Consider the following 26,579-nt stretch of genomic DNA (forward strand, 5'->3'; position numbering starts at 1 on the left):
GAGCAATAATCACAAGCAACAGAATAAAGTAGAATGGCTTCCGTATAGGCGATTCAGACAGAATTGCAAACTACTAAAAGGAGCAGTAATACCCTCTGCAAAAGGTGATATTTACCTGTGGTTATTGCTTCTTCATCACTGAAATCTCTTCATCTACAGAAAACACTACATGACTACTTCTGCAAGCTACAGTGCATCTACTTTATCTCACCTCATGAAAAGTGACAGCATACTTATTATTGAGTCTGAGCTTCCTGTTACGGATTCTTTTCTAGGAAATTTATGAAAAAAGATACAGAGATACACTTTGATTTCTCTGAAGTTTTTTGAGATGGAGGATTTATTTTTGTTTGTTGAGACTAAAAAGAAAAAAGAAACATGCACAAGTTTGCAAAACAGATCAAACAAACACTATATAGCTTTGCAATAAGCACAATAACAGAAATACATCAAGATTCATAAAAATACTCAGTGCTGAGGTGGTATAACCTTTTTGAGCCCAGGGCTGCCTTATTTTTCTCATGTTTACTATTTAAAATAAGTGGCTCCATACATGTTTGTCTTAATGGAGCTGAGTGTGGACAGTGGATTGATAGCGCAAGTGCGTCTTAAAGGATTTAAGAGTTGCTTTTTTAAAGTTCTGGGCAGAATATTGCCCTTATGGAGGCTCTGAGTGTGTATTTGCCTCAGGCTGAAAGCAGTGAAATGCACAGAGATTTGCTGAAAAGTAGGCAGAGACCATCTGTGAGGTTATTGCTAACTCATAATGGGCCACATCTTAATACATGCCTGTGGCAAGAAGCACTAGTGCTTTTCTTTGAGGAATTGTAAGATGAATCGGAGCCTTTGACAGGTCAAAAAAAGCAGCTTGAAAGTTAGTATGCTCGGTGGCATCCTGGTTGCTTTATATGGAAGCGTTTCCTTCATATTTCAGCTTTAAATATATATTATCTAATTTTTTTAAACTAAAACATTAAATTATTTTTATTGAGACTGAATGCAGTAATTGCTACTCTTAAAAAATATTCTTTGCCAAGTCTATATATCTATTTAATCCCATAAGGGGAGAGTGACCTTCTAGCCAATATCTGAGGACTGATGATAGCAAGTCATACTCTAACAGAGGGATAGATTCTCTTTATGAAGACTGATGAGGTGACGTGGTGAACATGGGAAAGTTTGAAAGAAGACCGCACCATATGCTAACCAGAATAATATTTACTGAGTGCAAACAGTTACTGTGAAATCATGATAAATACATATAATTTAATGCTTTCAGATATGGACCTACTCAGCCACACAAAGTTATGTACAAGATCAGACGCCATACCTTTGGCTGGAGATTGGGGTGCAGCAGCACATATCCATTGGGATCTATGGCAAAGTAGTAACCATTTGGACCAATCTGATGAAAAAAAGAGGTACAGAGGAAAGGGAATATAATATGTGAGTCCATAAAATCCCGTGATTATGTTCGTTTTTTGACATGTCAAGGCACTGTACAAAAGAGCAGCTCCACTGGTCCAAAAAACATGAGTACACCATGGAAAAAGGACCAGTAACTGATAACAAAAGCAGTCTTATCAGTGCGTGACCTTTTTTAAACAGACTTGAAAAGAACAAGCCATCTAATGAATCACATCACTCACTAATTGCTCCAGAGGGAAACATCCGAGCAAGTGCTTTACAACTGAGCAAGTCGTGTAAAGTTGCTCCTTTACAACAAACGCATTTGTCTCCATGCATGTGATCACACACGGGTATGGGTGGTACACTCACTGTGAAGCGTGGTGTGAGCTTCTTGATGTCATCAAGAGACACGTCAATCGCCATTACGCCAAGAATCAACTGATTCTGGTGCTAATGGGAAGTATGAGAGAAAAGATAAGGACAGATACGAGCCCTCACGTGATGTGTTCATGCATTCATTTACTATACCTCCTCGTTTCTTTTATCTATGGTCTTGGTTCTGTTGAAGACAGGTAGCGTTCCAGTGATGACGAGACCAAGCTCCTGATCGAGAATAAAGCAAAAGCCCTATTTAGCAATATTCTTGAGCAAATGGGACTGGGAGCAAAATGGGTGATTTTTTCATTAAAAAAAAAAAGAATTTGTAACATAAATTGCAAAATACATACCAGAGCATCAAGGTATACGTTAGTCCACTGGACTTGTTTGGCCTGCTTGTCTGCTAGAACCATAGGTCTTCCCAGGACATCTAGATATTCCTAAATTGGACACATAACATCATTTAATACTGCAGATTCTTTCAAATAAAACATATTCGTTCATTGTTTAACATTAATTAATGTTAAACACAAAAAGAATCACCTGTGTGTTTATTCTGATGGCTCCGATGGATGGAATCTCATAGAAATAACCTGGATAGATGATTAGGAAACAATAGATAGTGTGTAGGTATGAATAAAACACCAAGTAGGAGTAAATGATGCAGGGTGTAAATCTGCAGTTTAATTTACTGCATCATAACATTTGATTGTGTCAGCTGAGTTACAAGACACAAATAAATAGATGAAATAAATGCCATCCAGATTTCTTGCTTGTGCATCACTGAAGAGATTGTTTACTGATTAGTCTCACAAGGCTCATTAAAGACAGCCATTCCTGTTAAGATTTCCGTCATCTGGCCAAGGATGTCCTGTGCTCATGCGGTGCCCTTTGAGCATTTCTAGCATGTTTTATGGTGTCCTTAAATATTCCAAGTTAATCATAGAAATAATTCTTCAGTAGAACATAATGTTATCTAATACTAAGAACAGATTAAGCACAGATGCATGCTGGGATCAGTGTTGTACCTTTGTTCGAGCAGGCCATCCACTGAATGGGGCCTTTGTCATAGTTGTGCTGTCCTACTGAGAAGGTGAAGATCCTAACCTGAAGCATAAGGTTAAAAAAAATTCTCTCCATGTTACCTCTTACAATGTTGAAAAACCAACAAAGAAAAATTGTTTTACAAAAAGTTAATGTAAATACTTGTAATTATTAATCAATTTAACACATTTAAAGCTGAACACAAAATAAAGGGAAAATCTGTCTTTGATCATGTGACTTTGAGCATCATATGTAATCTTTTTCCTGTTTTGACATGTTGAAATGTGATGCAACCTTGTGTAAATCCTTGTGTGAATAAATGAAATGAGTTACAGACCATTTAGAACCTGTATTTATTTGAAAATAGTACAAAAACAACATGTGAAATGATGAAACTCAAAGAATTTTTGAAAATGTGGGGACCAGGAGAGAATAAAATAAATAATTTGTCAGACCACAGGAAAGCTTTCCATCTTAAATGAGTTTGAGCTCAAAAAACGTTGAGTTTCAAGTTTTATTATAACAAATGCAATGATCTGGTTTTTGCATGTTAATCTAGGAGTTTACATTTTTAAGGAAGGATAAAGCAGGAAATGGAAATTTCATACTTTAGCCTGGTTCCTTTGCAGAGGCATTCAGTTCTGCTTTTGTTCATATGTTGCACAGCATCACAGCTATTTCGGAAACTGTGTGAAGCCTTAGTTTCACACCCTCATCTGCCTTGTGAAAAAAATTTTCCATAAAGAGAATGTGCACACAGAAAACACAACCCAAAGGGAGTTCCAAGAGGTAGCACACACACAAGTTTGTTGGTGTGTGTGTTTGTATTATTCATAATGTGTGTGTGATGTAAATCTATTTGCTCCCACTTCCACTGCTGAACATAAAGCAAGTCCCCAAAATGTTCATCCTTAAATTTCAAAGTATGGCAGAATTAGTTTGAGAAAGTAAGGAATTTATGCAAGTTAACTGTCCTCTATAATGATAGAAACGTGTGTGTATGTGTGTCTTTTGTATACCTTTTTGTCAGCATTATATTTCTCCAATATGGCCTGGGCTCTCTCCTCTCCTCCATCAGTGAACAGCATGATAATCTTGTTGCAGTTTGCTCTGCTCACATTAGTCTATCAAAGAAAATAAACATGGACATTAATTATTTGTCATGTTTTTAGCCACATATGCTGTGGGCACATGGATCAATTACTCTTTTGGAGAAAAATATTCAGGCATTCACTAAAGCCTTTGCTTTGCATTGTTGCTTAGATAAGATTTTATCTAGCATTTCCATCAAAAACACCCATTTTGGATAATCAATACTCCACGCAACTTAAAAAAAATTGTTAACCCTCTCAAGGCAGGCGTTGCCGATTTGCAACAGTTAAAACTAACAACCTGATTACCCCACATACATAGAGTTTTTTTTTTTTTTACTCAGAAGTACCACTGCAGGACTTGGTTGTGCATTAGCAACAAAAAGTTTAATTTGAGCCTGAGAGGGTTAAAGGCAATTTTCTTCTATCCCAGAGAAAGCCTGCATGTTTTTATACTGTTAGGAAGCCTGGGTATTGTAGGAGTCTCAGACAGCAGATTTAAGCCCAGAAGAAGAAAGAAGAAGATCCTTCTTTTGTGAGGCAACAGTGTGAACCATTCCACCACAATGCAGCCTCTATCTATGAAGATGACATATATATATATATATATAAATGAGTAGACAAATCCTACGTTTTTCGCCCAATAGATAAAACCTTTTGTTATGAAGATCCACCTGCTTTTCATATAGTGACATATATTTTTGCTTTGTCCAGCAGAAAAGGTTATGAACAGCTGCTTAGATTCATTGGCAGAAATTCTAAGCATCTTACTCTGGATCCTATCAAATATGCACTACTTCTAACCTCCTGCATTAATATTATTCAGTAAAAAGTAAGGAACGGGATTGAATAGTCAATTTCAATTAGGAAAGTTCATAATTGAGGGAACTGTCCTGGACGTTTCTGTGTGTTAGCTATAATAAGAGGTTTGAAATCTCTAATTACACTGAAATGTGCTTCAGTGCTTCCTTTATTAGCTCCTTTGGCACCGGATAAACTAAACCATCCTTTATGACAGGAAATGAGACAATAACATCCCAAAATTTATAGCGTCAACAAACCTGACAAAGTGGCACAGATCATGAAAATGTTAATTAAAAGCGTTTTAAAAGCTATTTCACGCGACAACCTGCTGATAGGTTTTGAATTTTCAACAGCAGGCTGTTAAACCTACAGGTGGACTATGAACATTACACTGCTGCAATAAAATCTGCTTCTTGCCAACAATGCATGAAGAATGTAGATTTATACAGACTCAAATCGAGATTATGAGCTATAAAATTGATTGAGGTGCATTTAAGGTTCGAGCGAATTTTACTTTATTAGTAGAAATTCTAAACAAGGGGGAGAAAACGAGTTACACTGGATCCCCAAGACGCACATTTTGTAGTCCATCTTCTGGACATTATAGTGTCACATTATTAAGGAGTCGGCAAAATTGCAGGTCCATTTGCATCTCTTTTCCTGAGTCACTATAAAATCTCCTTCACACCTTTCTCTGACCTCATGGATTTTTCTATCAGATGAAGGAAATGTGTTCAGGAAATAGCAGTAGGAGGTAATATTTGGAAATGTTCAATTATTACTGAGGTTCTCGTCAATCAAATGTAACATTGCATTATTTCTTTCACTGACCAGGCAGTTGAGGCAACACATTTAACCAGCAGATGGCAGTAAAACACAACAATCTGAGGCTGTCAACAAAAATGGAGGCAACACTCATTCAAAACTTGCTTTACAACTTGTGCACTCTCTCAGCCCAAAATCAGACAAAATAACACGTTTTTCTTACCGCAGAGAGCTGCTTAAAAGCAAACTCAAAGCCCTTCGTGTAGTCTGTAATTCCTTTAGCGCTGATGTTCTGCACGGCATCCTTCAGCAGCTTTTTGTTCCTCACGTTGGCTTGAACCAGACGGTCGAAGCACGCCGTGTTTTTCACCAGTGTGTTAAACTGGGTAACAGACAGGACAGGAGTTATGACCTGAAATTTATTCATACAATTATAACGTGTGTGCAAATTCAACGCATCATACAAATGCAGCACACGCACACAGACACACAAACACTACCACCTGGCCTTGGCTGTTATCAGGCAGTGGTAAACAGACACATTCATCAAGCTCCACTAATTGCTTCACATCCTCAGAGCTCAACGATTTGGTACCCATGGAAACAAGATTCTGTTATATAGAAACGAGCTTAGGCAACCTCACCGTCTTTTTTTAAAGGTGAGACTTGCTTATTTCCACCTCACAGTGCACACATGCACAAATACTCCACCCCCCCAAAAAAGAGGTACGTTTGAGTTTGCTTCAGGAGTGCCTAGAAGTGAGGAGGAAAGGCATTTTAAAAGAACTCCCAATGGCAATAAGTAAAAAGACAGAATAAATTAAATACACAAAAAGAACTTCTAATGAAAGCGCGGGAAGGGCATGGGACAGCAGAGCAGCCAGCTGTCCCATTCCCAGCACATCTATTGTGTAGCAGAACTCTTCTGAAACAATACTGCACCTCATCGATCTCAACTAATCAATGCATCTCTGTGAGATAGCCGATAGGGAGGCTGAAACACTGATGTACAAAGACAAGCAGGGAGGCAAAAAGAGCCCTGACTATATGTGTGCCTTGATCAGTATGTGTGCATGTGTGTCTGTGTGCGTTTCCAGGGAACCAGGCAGCCTTGAAGTTCCTTTTAGAATGACAATAACAGACATACACATCTCTGCTGGACCGGAAAGCAATACAATATTGGCTATGGCACACGCACAACACAAAACACCAAAACACACAATGGAAGTTCACATGACTGACTGTGTAGAGCAGATGGGAATCTGTTATCACATAATCTATCTAAAGCAGAAGTGAAGAAGGTGGGTCTAGCATGTGGGATGGTGAGGAGCAGAAAGTGAGAGGAAGAGAACATGTGTGTGTGTGTGGTGGTGGTGGTGGGGGGTTAAGCACGAATGTGAGGTGTTTGCCTTTAGAGAATAATGATCCCATAAAGGGTACGTGACAGAGAATTATAGTTTTATCTGATTTAATTACTTTATTAAACAAAAATAAACACTGCTATACAGAGACCTGTGGAATGACTAAGAAAAAGCCATATTCTTTCATCGTAAGACTACATTTTTGGCCCTGCACATGAATGTGAACGCAGTCTACCGCAAATTCCACTATTCTGCCGTGATCCTATTACAACAGCTCTTATATGTGTGTGTGATGGTCCAGGCCTTGGGAATGGATTAGTGACGACGCAAGAGAGAAGACTAATCTTCAAGCTCTAATCCCAGCGGACTGTCTTCTATTCTGGTTTACTACTCCGGCATGCTCACTGGACTGACGCTGGCTAAAAGATTGATGCCGGCAAAACATGGCTGAGCAGGCTGGATAAATGTGGTGGAGGCTTGTGGTGCGAGAGGTGTGGGAAAGAGAGAAGACAAGGGTAAAAAAACAGAAAGAGAGAGACAGCAAAAAAGGAAAGGAAGAGAGGCAGCCATCAGCAATCGTCTGACCTGACCTGCTGTGAAGAACGAGCGCGAGCATCTTCCGTGACCAAATGCCAACTTAGTCCCTGGGCTACTGATAATGAGGAGGGATTTGTGGGTAATATCAGACACTAATGATTTAGTGACAGGTAACAACACCCCGAGGACCAGACATCGGGCAGTGGATATGTGTATGCATGTGTGTGTGTGTATGTGTCCGTGTGTGTGCATAAATGAGTGAATCAATGACAGAAAGAAATAGATATGGTGAGGGGTGACTGACAGAAGGAATAATGATTTTTGCTGAAACAGGAGGAAATTGACACTGACTTACCATTATGTAACTGATATATTGCAGCAGGAATATTATAAATCCATTTCATTTTGACTTTAGCTGTCTTGTTGTTTTTGATACCCTTCCTGTTTGTTATACTGACATTATACTGATACTGCTTAGCAAATAATATTGTTGACAGCTAAAAAGACAAAACTGCTAAAAAATAGAAATGTAAAAAAAGAGAGACTGGAACAATGAAAACAGGTAGCCGTATGATATTACAGGTTGCAAATAAGCCCTAAGAATTATTGTTAAAATTATCAACCAAACTTTAGTTTACTGTTCTTGACTATATAAAATAGGTATACTGCTGGCTAGTTTGAGTCTTAATACTTGTCTAAACTGCAACAAACCTAAATGAAGTTTTTAGTACCTTGATACAACCAGGCAAGTTCTTTGGACTATAGATTCATCATATCTCATGCACTGTACTTTTAAAGGGTTCAAGTTCAGAAGTCATAAAACTGAGTCAAAACTGAATTGGATTTCAGTGTCTCTACAAATCTCTCACCATCTCATTTTACACACACACGCACACGCACACACACCAACAGTAGCCAATAATTGCACATCTTTGCAGAATCAAAAGTCCACCATGAAACCGAATACATTACGTCCAAGACAAAAGGTCCCTCGAGAGAGGAAAGAAAGTCAGAATGGCTGTCATTTGCAAGGAGAACGAAGACAGCTCCAATCTCTATAAAGACCTGTCTTAATAAACACCTCCACAGGCACCCATCTACGCATCACACAATCTCCTGATTGGCTCTATTCAAGTGTAATCACAAGTGTGGAAAGCTTAGAATAGATGGCCAGAGAATGAAAAGCTGTAGAGAAAGAATATAACGGAAGTGATGGGTGGGCGAGAAAAGTAAAAATGAAGGTAAAAAACAGAAGGAATAGTGAGAAGAAGAATGTTTCTTGGCTGTGTATAGAAAAGTGAAGGCATACAGTGTAAAGGAAGGGCATTCATTGACACAAAGAGATGAATGGAGGTATATGGTGAAATGCTGACAGGAATTGCATGGCTCAGTGATGAAAAGAACAAATGATGGAGAGAACAAGAGGGTGATAAATGTTTCCTGGGGTTCACTTCAGTCAGAGGTGCAGCTTTAATTCCTTTAGGAGCGTTGGGAATGGACATACACAGCCACGGCCACATTTGAGGGCCTAGAGGTGGGGAGGGGCCATGTACTGCAGAGTTTTAATCCTGTACACCAAATAGAGCAGTGGGTATTTCATTAAAGGCCTGTTTCATGGTGGCCAGACCAGAGAGAAATCCATATTTCGTTACTGGTCATCCATCTCTCTGCCTCTCTTTTATTTGTGTGTATATGTGTGTGTCTGTGTATGGGCATTTGTTGTGTATGTGTAAAGATGTATGTGAATGGATACGAACTGGGTGTAAATTCTGACACCCCCCCCCCCCGTCACCTTCAATAAACAGACCACCCAACATTCAGCAAGTGGGCAGTCTAATAATACTCACACTGACTACGTTGACATAGTCATCGTCAGAAAGAGTCTCCAGCATCTCGCTGACAGAGGTCCTGATCAGTTTTAGCGTCAAGCCAGACACACTCCCACTCCTAAAAAAAAAAAAACCAAGAAAGAAATACCTGACAGCTTCTCACAGCAATCTGTCTGCTCAGTTCTTGTCCTGTGAGATTTTACTCGATGTAATTAGAACTGCTTCTGCCTTGGGAAATACATTACACTATGTGGCAAAGCTAGAAAGGCATGCATTTCAATCAAGGGAAATCATGATGGATGCAGGAAGATTATGGATCAGTAAGATTATCAAACAACTCACGCATCCACGAGAATTAGCATATCTTTCGGTGAGGCGGCTCCTTGAATGTACCTAGATGGTCATAAATGAATGCAAACACATTTCTGGACTGAGACACATATACTCTGAGGGCCAACCATTTGCATAATCATTTATGCTGAGAAAATACAATAACACTTTACACACTTGAGCCATATTTTCATTGTCATATTAATATAAGACTGAGTGATATGGATGGCATTATGTTAATAACGCCATGGCAATGATTTAAAGATGAAAAAAGGTCAAATCAGTAGCTATTCAAAGCAATCAACAATTAGCTGTTTTTACAAATGATTATTTTTAGAGCAATACAAAATTTTTTCACAAAAAAAACCTTTATTCCTGTAGTGAATGCAATTTGTGTGCTGTGTGAATGCACTCAAATTTATACAACCTTCACGGAACAATCAATTAAAGACTAAAAAATTGATTCTCCAAATTTGCACAGTAATAATAATCATAACAGTATTCCACTGAAATGCAATAGGCATTATTTGATTGAATTATTTGACTGAATTAAAAAAACCCTGCTTACATCTAATTAGCTCTACATGTAAACAATGACATAGATATACAAAGACACATAATGACATAAAAGTTTAAGTTTTGTATTCTGACTAACACTGTTATCCTTGAGCCAGTTTTCTTACCATGGCCTCCTGCGCACATCGTAGAGATCTATTTTACTAGGGGTCTTACGAGCGTCCATCCAGGGAGAAGCTAAAAGACGAGATTTGAGATGTACTGAGTTTTCATCACAATTAAAGCAGAAAAACAAACAAAAAACAGCACACTAAATACTAATTTGGCTAAATGTCTAATATATTTGACTAATATGATAAAATCATACTGTATTTAGTGTCATATTCTGCTCAGGAGCCGTTGTGTATCAGTTATTTACACCACCTACATTTTAACATGTTTTAAGATCACTAAAAATATTTATGAGGAGGGAAAACATGCACAAATTATTTATCGGATATGCACAGCTATTAGTGAAGGGCACCATAAAAACAAGGAAGTATACTGAGAGTGAGTGACTGCCTTTCATGCATGCTAAGAAGTAAAAGAAAGGATAAATCAAAGCCAATGCAAATTTATGAATATGAGACATAAACTTTTGTCATAAAGCTATAGAGTCGATGATGACAGGGAATCTCATGAATAGAAATAGCTTGGCAAAGATAACACGCATACAAGAGGGAGCAGCAATAGACAAGTGCAGACGCACATAAAGTCAATGTGAGCTTAATTATGCGGACAGCGGATCAGCTGGAGGCACAATCGAAGATTGCAGCGGTCCCAGATCCAGCTGTACACAGTGGAATATTCTCCCATGTTGCTTGTCTGTGTTTTATTGTGTTATGGTGTGTTAATATCTGTGCATTCCTGGATTATCCTTTTTTGTTACACATTTCAACGTTTTTTTTTCCCTTGCTACCTAGCCTGACCTGTCTCCCCAATGTGATGTTTGTGTATTGTATGTACGATCGGCAAGGTCTATCATCTCGGTTGTGGGCAACTGCAACTGACAAATAAAGGCTATCTCATCTCCTCTCATCTCAATTACTAAGCAGTGTGTATTTAAGCACATATAACTTCAGAATTACATGAACAGACACATAAAAACCTATTCAAAGGCAATGTTTGGGTTGTTGTTGTCCCCCCCCTTTGTTTCCATACCTGGATAATAGCGAGCCAGGCCAGTGGCACTGCCAAACACCTGCCAGAGTAGGGTTGGGTCATCCTCTCTATTCTTTCTAAACACTTCCTTCAGTTCCTCCGTCCAGGTTAATTCATTCAGCACAATGGTGGCTGGATGAACAAATACACATGAGAAGCTCATTTATCAAAAGAAAGCATGCACATGAAAAAGAAATACGTCACGAACCCACCAACATAAGCAGAATTCAATACATTATACTCTAATTACATTTTGATTTTGTGTGCAGCTGTAAAATAAACATTTTCATGCCTTGGTGGGTTTTCTGCAATCATCTTTAGAAGGCTTAGCAAAGAGATATGGACAACACAGTTTAACACATTCATTAAGATTCACACACAGGCCTCACTGTCACCCCAGTTGCCCAGCAGAGCACGACCAAATATTTTTCCAGCACAAACAGAAAGCGCTTGCATTAGGCATCAATATCAAGGAATAGTACTCAGACAAGTAATGGCTTTGCACAGAGACAATTAAACAGTTTTACCTAAAACCACCAAATAATCTGCATGATTGCATGTGCAGAAGTTTTTGTGTGTGTGTGTGTGTGTGTGTGCGTGTGTGCATGCTTTTGACAGATAGTGTGTGCTGTGAGAGGCAACAGGCATTATGGATGTAATGACACAGCACCCAGACAGCTCAGAGCCACATTAAGACTGATGATGGATGGAGACACAACACATGCTGCCCCCAACTCTATCTGTCCTCTCTGCCGCTCTTCTTTTCTTTTACCATCTTCCACTTTTTTTGTACTTTGTGGCATTGCATATATATATTTTATGGGACTCTGTACATCTTGACATGTGGCTAGAAGTATAGTGTGCATGTGTGTAGGACATATTGCTATCCTGTATTGAGCGTGACGTGTCTCATTGATGTGCAAAGCAAACAGTGTTCATTTGCATCTATTTCTCTAGAGTGAAGAGTTAATGAAGCCTCGGTTGCCAGGAGTGCATGTTTTTCATTATAGAAAGGGAGAGAGCATGAAGCGTGTGCACACACAGTAATATATTTCTCTCATTAATCATTGAATTGTAGAATTTTAAGGCAAGAGTCAAAAAAAATACTACTGCACTTGTTAGATAATGATAAAACTGCAAACTATATGTATACTTTTTTATTGAAGACTGATTACGTTAGGCCATTGGATAGACAGCACAAGCCATCTTGTTTTATCCAAACAGCTTGACAGTTAAATACAGCGAGATGATACTCACGTGTACTAGACTGTAAGATGAAATTATGGCACAAGGCAACCACAAGCCTCTAACTAGTAATTTGTTGCTTTTTAATGTCTCCGCTGGTTGTGAATATCCCTGAGTTAGTCATAATCTTTAATAAGCTAAACTTCACTGCTGCTTCATAAGGGAAAGACTATCCTCGGGTTGCCCATGTTGCCAATGACACTAATGAATTCCCTGGATACACATGTATGCCACACTGAATCCACACCAAGTGATGACATAATCTCATTGGGACATTGTGGGTGCAGTATAATTCACAAAAATATGCAATATGGATTGGTGTATATTTTCCCTATTTTTTGACTGCTTTAATTATCAGTCTTTTCTTTATAGAAGCAACAGTTACACACTGTATAACAGTGAAAGCTAATAAGCAAACATGTTCTATACAGCTACAGTACAACATGCTCAGTTAAACAGTTATTTATAGTTAGTTTAACATAAGAGAGAGATAACTACAAGACATTAAATTTCCCATCATTAGTAATTAAAAGAATAGTTGGATATTTGAAAGACTATAATGTATGTCACAAAATAACCTCTGATATGGAAATATTGCTGGCTAAATATGTAATCATTGGAGATAAAAACAGAGGGGCAAAAACAGTCTTTGTTTTTCTAAGCTGCACAAAATTTGCTCACCCGCTACATTTGTTTATGCCTTACAAAAGCTATGATGAAAATTGCCTTTGAATGACAGAAATGATAGGCAGCAAACTGGAGGGATTTTTGTATCTACACAAATCTGGCACTTGAATTCCAATCACAAGCAGTATTGCCCTGAGTGTGAAAGGTGAAAGATGTCTGCTGAGCTCCCTGTGACACAAGATGACATTACAGTATGTGTGAATTTGTAAATTATGAATCATTTTTGCAGAAACAGACTTGTGTGAAATTGTTGAATAATAATAATGATAATAAAAAAAAAAACTCGTTCCACAGTGTTGGACAAGTTAATTAACCCAACATGATTTATTATTCCAATCATATCAAATGCAGTGATCTCTTATATATAATAAAAAAATAAATGTACCATTACACAAGAAACACCTGGAAACAGAAAGTGATGCGCTGATTCTGATGGATTATTTAAAGTTTACTTTAGGCTACATTTGTGCTGAGCTCACAAGAAATTCTTCTATATGACTGGCATATAGCCAGGAGTCATTGGGGTGTTTTTATTAAAAATTAAACAAATGTATGTTTAATATATATGATTAAAATAAAAGTAAATGGACTGAATATAAAAGATGGACATGGCTACTGACACGTCACTCATTGCTTAGTGAAGCATCTGTTGTAAAGTTTTTAGTGCTTTTTTCCATATTGGTGCTTTATAAATGGACTTAAATATCAAGCATGGATCTGACAGTGAAACCAAGGGACACTCCCTCCTAAGACTGTAGCGATCACATTGAGACCATCCATTCATTTTATTCTGCTCATTTGATTCAGAGTCACAGGTGGTGAGATCACAATTGCCATACAGCAAGAGGCTGGCCAGGTCACCAACCTGTCACAGTGCTAAAACATAGAGAACCAACCATTTACACACACCATTCAGCACTGTCCCTGGACAAAGCCCACATAGACACGGGTAGAACATGGAAAGGACCGTTTAGGCGTGAGGTGCTAGCCACCACATCACTGTGCTGCCCTCTGCTAGTGTCCATAATTTACCAAAAGAACATTATGTTACATTCAGCTTCACTTGAAACCAGTAAGGCCATGAACTCATCAGGAAAATAATTAGTGAGATCAGAGATCACATTAGACAAAGGGTCTTTTTTTTTTTGGGATTTCTGCAGCTGAACTTCTTATTGTAACCAGCCTTGCTCCCTCTCACAAAGAATGCAGATGTAAGACAGTTAAACATTGGCTGGAAACTGGGTCTATCCTTCATATACAGTCTATATTCTATAGTGCTCTGAAAAAAAGATTTTGCCATCTTGCTGATTTCGTCTTTGCAATGCAATTGCAAATTGCATTACATCTGACATTAAACAATGTCAAACATGTTTATGATGATAATGATATAATAGTGTAACAGTATGGGACTTCTTTGATGCTTCAGGCTCTGGACAACTTGCCAAAAACCCTCCAGTGTGGCTGAATGAAAACAAGTCTGCAAAAAAGTTGGATGAAATTGGTCCAAAGCAATTTGATAGACTCGTTGCCATTCGCCAGCTGTCACAAACACTTGATTGTAGTTCTTGCCGTAAAGCAGACCTTCCCAAAGTGTGGGGCCCGCCCCCTGGGGGGGGGGGGACAAAGCGTTTGGACACTGCTAGCACGGGGCGCCCACAGAAACGCAAAGAGGAGATGAAGCATCACTGAATATGTTTCCAAACCAACTTCATTCCAAGCCAAAGACTAGAAAATATGGTGAAGCATATCTTCCCTTTGGTTTCACCTGCACAAGTGCCGAGGTAGGTCTCCCCTGCAGAATTGGTTTTCCCTTCGGGAGCAGCGCTGGGGTGTTTAAATCACGGACAAACAGTATCCCACATTCGTGATTTTTAGTTCACAAACACTTCTTATAATGACTAACTACTCCTGACATTTTGGAGATATACATACTATACTATACTTTATACAGTAAAGTTACAGTGGGATACAAATAATATCAGGCTGATCCCGCCGATTTGTTCCCCGGTTCAAATCCCGGACAAACAGTATCCCACAGCGGTTTATGTTTTTAAACCTATTTTGCACAGAGAGGCATTTTTTGATAGCAATGTTGAATATTATTACACAGGAAAAAAAAACAACTACACGTAAAATAATCACACCGTGACGCCTCTGCCTTTGTAAATGGAGGGACAGTAACTGCGTGTGTATATGTAAGTGTGTAAAACCTGCAGATAGTCAGATTAACAGTATTTTGTCTCTATCTGCCATTCTGCAATTTATCCCATGTAAACAATAACGTGGTGCACAGCGTGACGTGAAAAAAGGTACATACCTTTGACGTTGCGTGACGAACTCTGTATTCCTCGTCCACACGTAAACGCAAAATATATGGGTGTGTGTGGTTGGAGGATGTGTGCGTGCGTGTGAGCATGCTACTAGCTTAGCATGCTCTCTTTGCAATGTATAGTAACCCTACTAAATATCACAAAGAGATCCTCCTTGAATATTTTTTTTCACATCTCATATTGAATATCTAGAATTATAAATACATAAATTTTACATTTTTATATTCAGCTTCTACTTGTATATTGAATTAAACTATTTTCTATTTTGTCTGATATACTTTTTTTTGGTACTATGTCCTTCAATGGACATTTTATGCTTTTGTGATCTTTCTGTCATGCCTGTATCCTTTCCAATACTGCCCTCACACACATGAATCTGATTTCATAAACTTGTCACCCACTTTACCCAGAAAATCTAATTTTCTCCAGCTGAGCAAAGGCTATTCCGGGAACATTTATAGGGTGGAGATTAAATTGGAGAGTTGAAACCTCAATAACTATGAATCTTCTGACCTGGAATACCAAATACATACTCTGTACTGTGTCCATATCTGACACAATATATGAGCCTGCGTATGCTCTCAGACATACGTTTTTCTCCATATTTGCAGTGCTTTTTTGAATACATTAGTTAATTTTAAATAATTTTCTTTAGCTAGATATTCCTAGAGTTTGAAATTTAAACTTAAATCTGAAAAACAAGTCTCAATCTCAAAACAAAATTGCATGGTCTGGTTCTTCATTTCCATACCTGAGATTGTTGTCCACAGTGTACCGCCAGGTTTGAGTCCTTCCTCGTAAACACACACACACACCTAAAGTTTCTTTCATCTCGCTGGGTAGGTCCCAGAAGCTCAGCGTATCCATGCATACTCATTACAGGCTACCAATAAACAGCATCCTTGTGAGAGAAAGGCAGCGTGAGTAGCTGTGGCACCCAGCCCAGATTAAAGGCCAGATAGGGATCTCAGGGAAAAATTGACAAATTCACAGCAAGTTCAAAAGAAATGCTAATAAACTAGACTTTCCACCCACTGATAACAAAACCTGACAGCTTTCCATTCCAATCTACATTTCCCTTTTCTGCCCATGTGTCTGGGGTCAGCAACGAGGTGAAGCAGGTAACCTTGGGGCCAGACGGTTCCCCAGCAGGCTGAGGTCCATGCTGAGGAAGTCATTCCATCCTGCTGTCTCTCCAAGTCACTGCTGACGCATTACTTTCCACTGCACTGATTCCACTACACCAATTACTGAACATCTTACCACAAACACACAGATGTCTTTCTTCACAGAAACACAGATACAAACACACATCATTCAGTAATGCTGCTGCAAGATGGTTTAAAAAACCAGATTGTAATTAAACTGGAATCTTTCTGAAGTTCTTCGAGAACCAAGGCCTACTGTGGTGACACATACTTGAGCAAATCACCTAAGTCTTTATTCCTCTCATTGTAAGTCACACTATATTAAGGACATCACCCCACAAGTTGAAATCTAAAAAATAGAATAAAGGAAAAGCCACTTAAAAATATTACATAATTCAAACCACACTTAAGCTATTCAGCTAGGCACCCTTAAGTCACTGACATTCAACTTGAGCTGTGCTAATGTCAGGGAGACTCTCGAGATTTAAATTATGCTGTATCACTCAAGGTAAATGTCAGCACATGATGATGAAATGATCAGAAATGTACTTTTATAACAAAAGGAGCAAAAATACTCTTTAATAGGATATCTTCCAATCCATGTTACTAGATAATGGTTTCTTCCTGCTTCAACTATTGCTTACCTACCTATACTATAGAGCAGGGCGATATGACCAAAAATATTTATCATGATATACATTTGAAAATTTGCGATAACGATATAACTGATGATATAATTGACACTAGACAAAATACTGTACAACTCCACAACTTTATTAGTGCAAAAAAACAACCAAAACCATCAATGTATTTTCACTTAAACAAGCAGCTGTTTTTTATGTGCATTAAAGTTATATAAAAATGTAACAGTGCAAATTCCTTGCTGACAGTTTAACCAAAAGGCATTTCCAGTGGAAATTGGCCGACATATCCTCAGCATAACCATGTATAATATCCACAAAACTTTAAAAAAAAAGCTTATACACACACAATACGGTAATATTATGTTGAAGCACAGTACGTATCACTCCGCGAGGCGCCTGCCTACGATAGACGTAATGCTCCGACAATCCATCAAGCGGTGCCGCTTCGTAGCTTAGCAAAGTCGCACTAAAACATTTGACAGATTTTCGAGCACCGTGTACCACATAAATTGTTTCGAGGTCAGTAAACACAACCAGAATTCATACATAACGCACACGGGATTATAAAGGGCACTGTCGATTTTCAGAAAAATCAAAGGATTGATTTTAAATGTGCGGTATTTTCCAAACAACACGGTAATAACGACGGCCCGCTAGCATGCTTTACCAAAAATAGTGCTTTTTTGTGTATCTGACGGATGAAAGCTAAACCAGTTCAACACCACTGAAGTTGCAGCATTTTTACAAACCAATTCTGGTTCATCCGTTTCATTTAACGATCCGCTTTCGCTCTTATCATTCTGCGTCGCCGCCATGTGCGTATGTAAACAAAGGCACTGCGCATGCGCGTTTTACCCATATTCTATCGCGATATGTCATTTTCCTATCGTTGCCCAAAATTACACCGGTATTACCGTGAACAGTATGATATAGCCCAGCCCTAGGCTATACTATATTACCTGCCTATTACCTGCTATATTTTAAAACTGTTTCAAGTAAATATTGCACTCGCTTTGTAATATGAGCTGGCAGGCTAAAGACTTTTAACGTCCAATGTGACTGAAACAGCCACATCAAGTAAAGCCTGAATTTGGGATGGTATAAATAGATGAAAACAGCCATGACGTAAAGCTGCTTAGGTTTTAATTTTCCTGTATCCAGATCATGACAACCAAATGTTTATTCAACATGTTTAAGTTTTTAAGAGATTATCATTAATATTCTCCAGGGCTCGCAAAATTTCAAAATCCCTGGTAGCCCTTCGGGCAGGGACTCTTCAGTTTTTGGTAGCCCAAAATAAATTTAAGTAGCCCAAATAAAAAAGAGAGCAATTTTTTGATTGATGTTTTGTTTCCTGTTTTGATTCCTTTACAATATTATACATTAAAGCAGACCTTCCCAAAGTGTGGGGCCCGCCCCCTAGGGGGGGCGCAGAGCCATTGCAGGGGGGCGCGGAATGAAAAGGGGGGGAAAAAAACAAAACGCTTGCACACTGCTAGCACGGGGCGCCCACAGAAACGCAAAGCAGGAGATGAAGCATCGCTGAATATGTTTCCAAACCAACTTTATTCTAAGCCAAAGACTAGAAAATATGGTGAAGCATAACTTCCCTTTGGTTTTACCTGCACAAGTGCCGAGGTAGGTCTCCCTGCAGAATTGGTTTTCCAGCAGCGCTGGGCTCTTCAAATCACAGACCACAGTATCCCACAGTTGTTTATGTTTTTAAACCCATTTTGCACAGAGAGGCATTTTTTGAAAAATGTATTGATAGCAATGTTGAATATTATTACACATAAAAAAAAAACAACTACACGTAAAATAAACACACCGTGACGCCTCTGCCTTTGTAAATGGAGGGACAGTAACTGCGTGTGTATGTAAGCGTGTAAAACCTGCAGATAGTCAGATTAACAGTATTTTGTCTCTATCTGCCATTCTGCAATTCATCTCATGTAAACAATAACGTGGCGCACAGCGTGACATGGAAGGCACATACCTTTGACGTTGCGTGACGAAGTCTGTATTCCTCGTCCACACGTAAACGCAAAAAAGGAGTTTTAAAAAAATCTCAGTTTTCGGTGATTCGAAACGCCATTTACGTGTGGACGAAACAGCTGCGTTGTCAAAAATACCCGTGTAGGTGTGGACGTAGCATAAAAGAGTTTTAATTTATTGCAGATTACTTGTATTTTCTTAATTGTTTACTAAATGTTTGAGGTGTGAAATAAACCGCAATGGAGCAAAATATGGGTGTGTGTGGTTGGAGGACGTGTTCGTGCGTGTTCGTGCGTGTGCGCAAAGTAATTGCTTAAAGGAGCTTCTTCGACATCTTTAAGAGTTCTAAACAAATGTCTGTCCTCCTCCAGAAAATCTTATGTACACAAACACGCATTGCAACTTCTTATCTTGTGCGCGTTTTTTATTTTGACAGCGAATGCGCACCTGTGGACCACTAATGTGCAGCCCTGGTTATTTAGCTCGTCATATTGCAGCCACAGAAATTCTTTTGTCCATGAAACCATAAAGCTGCACTTTATTTTTGCCTTATAGTCTGATTTGTCATAACTTTTCCGTTTTGTGGTGAGCTTTTCTTTGGCTGTCACTTCTTCACCCTGACCTGTCTTATTTGGCTCAGCAGAACTAAAATATATATCCTGCTGCTTTTACACAGGCACTCACATAATGCTCAGCGATTCTCTGCGCGATCAACCTCTCACATGTTTAAGCTTGCTGCGGGAGATTTCACTTGTCATGTTTGCATAGTAAGCTAACGATTGATAAGACGATGTCAGAGGAATTGGTGCGCAAATTATCGTCACTCACCAATCAGTGCTGTCGCTCTCTATAAAACAGTTCGCGCGATTGCAAAGTGATTGCAAAAAACAAGCGCAAATTCAAACGCGATTTCAATATGTCACGTATTGACAGTGGCTCACCGATGCCAATGACATAATTACCCAGCTACATTTCCGAAAGAATGCAAAAGCATTGACATATATTTTTCCTTCCTACGATAGCCCGACGGGCAGGGCAGAGATAGATTTTGGTAGCCCGACTGGAAAAATCGCTAGTCCCGGGACGTCGGGCTAGCGATTTTGCGAGCCCCGTTCTCTATAATCTTGAGTATACGTGATCCTATTTTTGTTTTTTCGTATTTTTATTTTGTTTTGTAGAAACTGACTACATGTTCAGTGAACATTCACCAACCTTTCACAAGTAGCAGGTGCAGTGAAATGAACCATTCTGTTCTTAAAAAATGCTGACAATGCAAATGTACTGATTGATATATTTCAACAGATGATATTATTGTTTCAGGATTTACACACAATCCAGTATATAGTGCAGTTCAGTTGCACATTGCATTCTTTTATGGGTAACAGTATAAAATACCTGTACCAAGAATAAATATAAGTATCCACTCAAGCAAAAATTGCATGCATATATCTATTATAGTCAATATCTATAATATAGTCTATAGATATAAGTGTATTATAACTCTAAGGAGATATCTCCTATATCTATCTATTTATATCAATCTGTTCCTAAAGACATTCAAGAGCTGCAATATTCATATGAATAATACATTTATGATTTATAATTTTAATAAATGGATACTTATCATTCTAGTTCTGGTTAAACAGAGTATTAAACTGAAAGCTGCATAACTACCAATAGCAAAAATCTTTCTAAACAAAAAAAGAAAACATACACACATAAATCCTTTCAGTTGTCGTGCCTCCTGTTCTTTTACATTCCAAGGGCAGGCAGCTTTGTTAAGTAACCGAGTACTACAGGAGAGCTTATTACATATATGAGGCTTTTTTGGTTAAACCCATCTTTTAGCTAAGGGCAACTTTGCTTGAGGCACAATCTGTAAACAACATTTCATAATGGGTTGGTGTGTCAGCCGTATCCACAGTAACCACTTTGGTATGTGTGCGTGTGTGTGACGATGCACTCACAGCCATCATAGATGTCAGTGGGAATGTGGACAGCCGTGTGGTTGTAGTCAGTCAAACGTTTAAACGAGGGGTCCTCTTGAAAGTCTGGTCGAATCCTGTTCTTTCTTCCCTCTGTCTCATTTGCATCCAGCTGAAAGGGGAAAAAAAGATTAAAAGCACTATCTATGGCTGTTCTCACTATAGGTTTAAGAAATCATAGCAGACATCTTTATGTAAATTAATGAGGCATATTGCACATATATTACATGGTTTGTTGGTCTCCATAAAAATGAAAGACTTTACAACAGCCTGAACGTACATTCTGAACAGCTCATCGCTACCATAATAACAACATTGCTGCACTTTTCACACCCTGCATGCTTTAAAAAAAAACCCTGACTGTTTACGTGATGATGTCTCGCTTTTTTTCATTTTATCATCTTCATTTGGGAGGAGGAGCCGGAGACACTCAGATTGTTTATGCCCCTTGTGGAGATTTATAACTCCTGCCGTGCATTTGCCAATTTACATCAATGAGAGCAGTAGAGACAGGGAGGAAAAGATGAGATACCGATGAACGGAAGCAGGGTAGAGAGGGGCCGAGGTAGTGAGGTGGTGAGAGAGATAGAGGGGGAGGGAGAAATGGTGCGAACAGTTGCTTCCTAATAAAGCAAGAGCCTAGCCAGCTCATACATCTCATCTGTCAATTAGAGGAGAAACATGGCAGAGACCTCTTCACCTGAGAGAGGCTGGAAGGAGGGATGACAGAGAGGTAGCTATATGGGAAGAAAAGAAGAAGCAGCAAACTGTGAGCTGCAGTACAGAGCTAAGACGATAAGAGAAAGCAGGGGGTGAAAACAGACACAAATGTGGTGATTTTTGCAGGAGTAAAATGAGGGAGATGAGGGAATATGAGGCAATGAAGGCGGGGTGGGGATGCTGTGTAGCAAAAGCACATTCATGATGCATGTATGACCTATGTGTTTGCAGGGGCTCAAAGAGAAAGAGAATAAATTAACAGAGGAGGGCAAAAAATGCACACTCACATTGTCCTTTGCGTTGTAGTAGGCAATTTCATCATCCTGTAAACAAGTGACAAAGAAGCACAAAAAATGCTTTTTGGATGCTTCAGGGTGTTGCACAAAGAACCCTAACATTTATGCAACTATTAAATATTTGATCAATTTCAAAGCAGTTCTTTATTTTGCCATTTGTTCATTCTATTATTTAGTAAAAAAAAAAGATACCAGTCTGTGTTTTTGCTTAAACAAATAAGGTATGGTCATATTTCACCATGTCCCTCTGTCCCTGCAGCCATTTGCAATGCTCCAGGTAAGCATTTTTTGCCTCTGAGATAGCAATGTAATAACTGCCTCTGTGACAAGTATTTTTCCTGAGCATTGCTTTTTTCTCTTATATAATTGTTTGCCACCCGGGTTGTTAGAAGGCAAAGCATCTGTCATTGAAAATGAGGGGCATGTATCATAACACAGTGTGTAATGAGCAATAAACCAGTTAACAAAAGGAACTGTACTCACTGCTAATGATGGATGCTGGAAACATGTAAAAACTATTCACACAATCAAATTAAGTCTAGCAAACTCAGACTACATGCATCACCATTTGTGTATCTGTGCATCTGTAGCTATACTATAAGTGCTAGAGGTAGGAACACAATATGATATTATCACAATAATTCACTCACAAAACAATAATATTAGTATGATTTTTAACATTTTGCAATATGTAGAGTATTGCAGTAGTGATTAATCAACATCAGATTTTGTCCTCAAACTTTGTCACTATCAGATTTATCCAATAAGATAAATTGGATTTCACTTCAGATATTTTTTTAAATTTAATTTAATTCATTTATTTAAAAATTTTTTTGGGCAAAATGAGATTATAAAGCATGCCAACACTATCACTAAAGCCTGCGGTAAAATGTTGCCATAAGATGAAGTTAGTTATCTGTCTGAGATCGAATAGGTTGATGTTGGCTGCATGCACGTCACATGCACTCCGTTTCTGGTAATGCACCAGTTAACTGTGATAAATCGTAGAAAATCACAAAATCTGTTGTTGTCTGCATAGACAGAAATTCACATTTAACCACTACACTTGCGCTCAGCAACCTTGCTGTTCTATAAATACAACCAGCTGGCAGCCAGTTGAGTCAAGTCCCCTCGAGTTGTGCTCACTGACAAAGACTCATTCAAACTGATGGCAATATGATGGCAATCTGTCTGCATTTATAAATTAGATGTGAATTATTTGACTTAACTTCAATCAAAAACGGTCATTACTGTTCCACACCCTCAAGCTCTGGGCAACAATTAAGTCACCCTTAGTTGAAATCGGCAAAGGAATGTGAACAATTACCATACAATTACCAGGCAGCCATTCATTTTTGTTTGGTTGCTGCCCTATTTTTACTTGTATGGCTGAGTCATTAGCCTTTTCTGAATTAGGAGGTAGGTTTGTTGAGCTAAATGGTTTCAGTGTCCAGACAGTTTTTCACAATCTGTTAATGTAGGTTTGCTCAGCTAATGTTATCTCAGGATAATGGTGCATGAGACAAGTCGTCTTGTTTCCCAGACAGCTAGTATTCCCAGAGTATTTTAATTAATTTAATCAAATATAGATATTTAATGTCCCTGTATAGATATATTATCCCCATCCTAAATACAGCAGTACTATGCTGTATAATTTTTTCACCCATCCCTAATAGATAGCACATAAAAAACACGTATAAACGTTTTTTTTCTGTATTTTCTCTCTCTCTGTTACCTCGAAATCGTCCTTCCACTGATGCTTCATTTGGAACTCTTCAGCAGCTGTGGCCAGTTTCTGGGAAGTGAAATACGACAAAAGATTTAGGCTGGAACAGAGCAGGGCGATATGTATTTTCACTTAAACAAGCAGCTTTTTCTGTGCATTAAAGTTATAGAAAAAATTAACAGTGCAAATGCAAATTCCTTGCTGACAGTTTAACCAAAAGGCATTTCCAGTGGAAATTGGCCGACATATCCTCAGCATAACCATGTATAATATCCACAAAACTTAAAAAGAGGTTATACACACACAATATGGTGAAGCACAGTACGTATCACTCCGCGAGGCGCCTGCCTACGATAGACGTAAATCCATCAAGCCATGCGGGTTCATAGTTTAGCAAAGTCATACTGAAACATTTGACAGATTTTCGAGCGCCGTGTACATAAAATCGTTTCGAGGTCAGTAAGCACAACCAGAATTCATACATAAGGCACACGGGATTATAAGGGGCACTGTTGATTTTCAGAAAAATCAAAGGATTGATTTAAAGTGTGTGGTATTTTCCAAACAACATGGTAATAACGACGGCCCGCTAGCATGCTCTACCAAAAATAGTGCTTTGTTGTGTATCTGACAGACGAAAGCTAAACCAGTTCCACGCCACTGAAGTTGCAGCATTTTTACAAACCAATTCTGGTTCATCCGTTTCATTTAACGATCCACTTTTGCTCTTCTCGTTTTGCGTCGCCGCCATGTGTGTATGTAAACAAAGGCACTGCGCATGCGCGTTTTACCCATGTTCTATCGCGATATTTCATTTTCCTATCGTTGCCCAACATTACACCGCTATTACCGTGAACGGTATGATATGGCCCAGCCCTAGGCTGGAATATACACTGGGTGTCCTTCCTTCAAAACATCGCTCTCATTTGAGAAAACCTGAGCAAAAGAGAGCACATTAGAAAACACAGTGGAGACCACCCTAGAGACAAGAGAGAAATGATTATGATCTCACTTGCAGAGCTCAAACCACAGGGCTATCAAGGTCTTGCAGCACTCACTGTCCGCTAAAGGCCACGCCACAGAGTATCAGAATGTCAAAATGAAAAGGTTGTTCTGTAAGAAAGTAGTGTGTGGGTGGGTGTGTGGCTGAATGTGTGAGCGAGTCAGAGAGTGTGAAACATAGAGCTAACTGAATAAAATAAGTTGGGTTCAGTGCAGGAAGAAATGATGGATCAGTGAATAAAGTGAAGAACAAATAAATTACCCACTGAAAAAGCTTTCAATCAAAAAGGAATTAAAGAAAGGAATATAAATGTAATTAACCACACTTGTATTATTATATGGTGTTTACCTGACAGTGTAAAGCACCTTAAGGTGACTGCTGTTGTTATTTGGCACTATATACATACAATTGAATTTAATTGAAAATGTAATTAATCTCACCTTTAATCTAGTCATCTCTCCTGCAATTGCACATATACATGCTGTTTTGTTACTTCTTGCAAGTACAAACTATAATAACAGCGCATCTTCCATCTGGGAACAAACAAGTTCTGATGTGCATCCAGAGAAATAAACATCTATCCATGATCACAAGGTCGCAATTTAATATATATGTCCTGATACTGAAAAATCTTGAGATATTACTTTCCAGTTGTGCTATACAATTCAGGTGATGCTTACATTATAATTTAGCAAAGTGTAATTTCATCTTCTGAATTCTTTTTTTTAATTGAAAAGAGGGAAGAACTGAGAAATGTGCTAACAAAAGGGAAAAAATGGCTCAAAAAGGGGGACAGAGTGATAGATACCTTATTTCTACATTTTTACTTTGATTTGTGGACTAATTTAACCACGAGGCCTGCATCAATTTTTAAAACATCTTGTTCCAAGTTTTATAACTAGTGCCATAGAAATGGAAAAGGTAAGAGGTTAGAACAAAAGTGCAATAAGAAATGAAAGGAAAGAGCAGGACAAAGAATCTTCCTTCACAACACCAAAGTTAAATCATGTTAGAATCAAATCTTTTTATATGATTACGAAAAACTGTTTTTATAGCTGCATCTTTGTCTGACAACCATCTGTTGGCTCGTGCAAGCATGTATAACAGGCATGCTAGATGGACACATCTTTGGATGAGATGCTTATATTATTTTGAATTGGTATTTTTACCGAGTATGTTTATGTGACCCTGTGTCTGCCGTCGGCAATCGTTCCATTTTGATCAACAGTTCCATTCCTTTGGCCTCCAGTCCTGGGCTCTGTTCCAGACCTCTCTCTAGCTCCCATGCACTGGATGTCAACTGCTAAATATACACCCTGCTGCAGCTATATACACACGCACACACTGACCAACCCAAAACAGTGAAAAAAATGTGAAATGATTACAAGCATTGTGACTGATGTACATTGTACATAAAAATAGCATATGCTAACAATGCATTAAGTGCTGAATCGTATTTACCAGTTAGTGGTAGCAAGCATCATAGTCAAACAGAGTCAGACACTCTTCCCTGCTACCACCAATCACTAAAGTGT

At 38.6% G+C, this 26,579-nt stretch overlaps 1 protein-coding gene across 1 annotated transcript in view; it reads right to left on the minus strand.

Annotated features, from left to right (window-relative positions):
• Positions 1-26,579, minus strand: part of cacna2d1 (calcium voltage-gated channel auxiliary subunit alpha2delta 1) — a 70,755-nt gene that overhangs the window by 22,725 nt on the left and 21,451 nt on the right. Inside the window, exons 4-19 of the mRNA XM_087843074.1 lie at positions 24,051-24,110; positions 22,307-22,342; positions 21,282-21,411; positions 11,266-11,397; positions 10,233-10,302; positions 9,562-9,612; positions 9,238-9,337; positions 5,716-5,874; positions 3,852-3,956; positions 2,817-2,895; positions 2,332-2,381; positions 2,139-2,228; positions 1,939-2,013; positions 1,780-1,860; positions 1,331-1,405; positions 212-271 (exon numbers count right to left, since the gene is read on the minus strand). Of these exons, the coding sequence (XP_087699200.1) occupies positions 212-271; positions 1,331-1,405; positions 1,780-1,860; positions 1,939-2,013; positions 2,139-2,228; positions 2,332-2,381; positions 2,817-2,895; positions 3,852-3,956; positions 5,716-5,874; positions 9,238-9,337; positions 9,562-9,612; positions 10,233-10,302; positions 11,266-11,397; positions 21,282-21,411; positions 22,307-22,342; positions 24,051-24,110 (1,353 nt within the window). The remainder of the gene's footprint in view (positions 1-211; positions 272-1,330; positions 1,406-1,779; positions 1,861-1,938; positions 2,014-2,138; positions 2,229-2,331; positions 2,382-2,816; positions 2,896-3,851; positions 3,957-5,715; positions 5,875-9,237; positions 9,338-9,561; positions 9,613-10,232; positions 10,303-11,265; positions 11,398-21,281; positions 21,412-22,306; positions 22,343-24,050; positions 24,111-26,579) is intronic.

Source organism: Neolamprologus brichardi, chromosome 7 (genome assembly GCF_056152115.1).
Source record: "Neolamprologus brichardi isolate AB-2024 chromosome 7, ASM5615211v1, whole genome shotgun sequence".
In the NCBI taxonomy this organism is placed as follows: Eukaryota; Metazoa; Chordata; class Actinopteri; order Cichliformes; family Cichlidae; genus Neolamprologus; species Neolamprologus brichardi.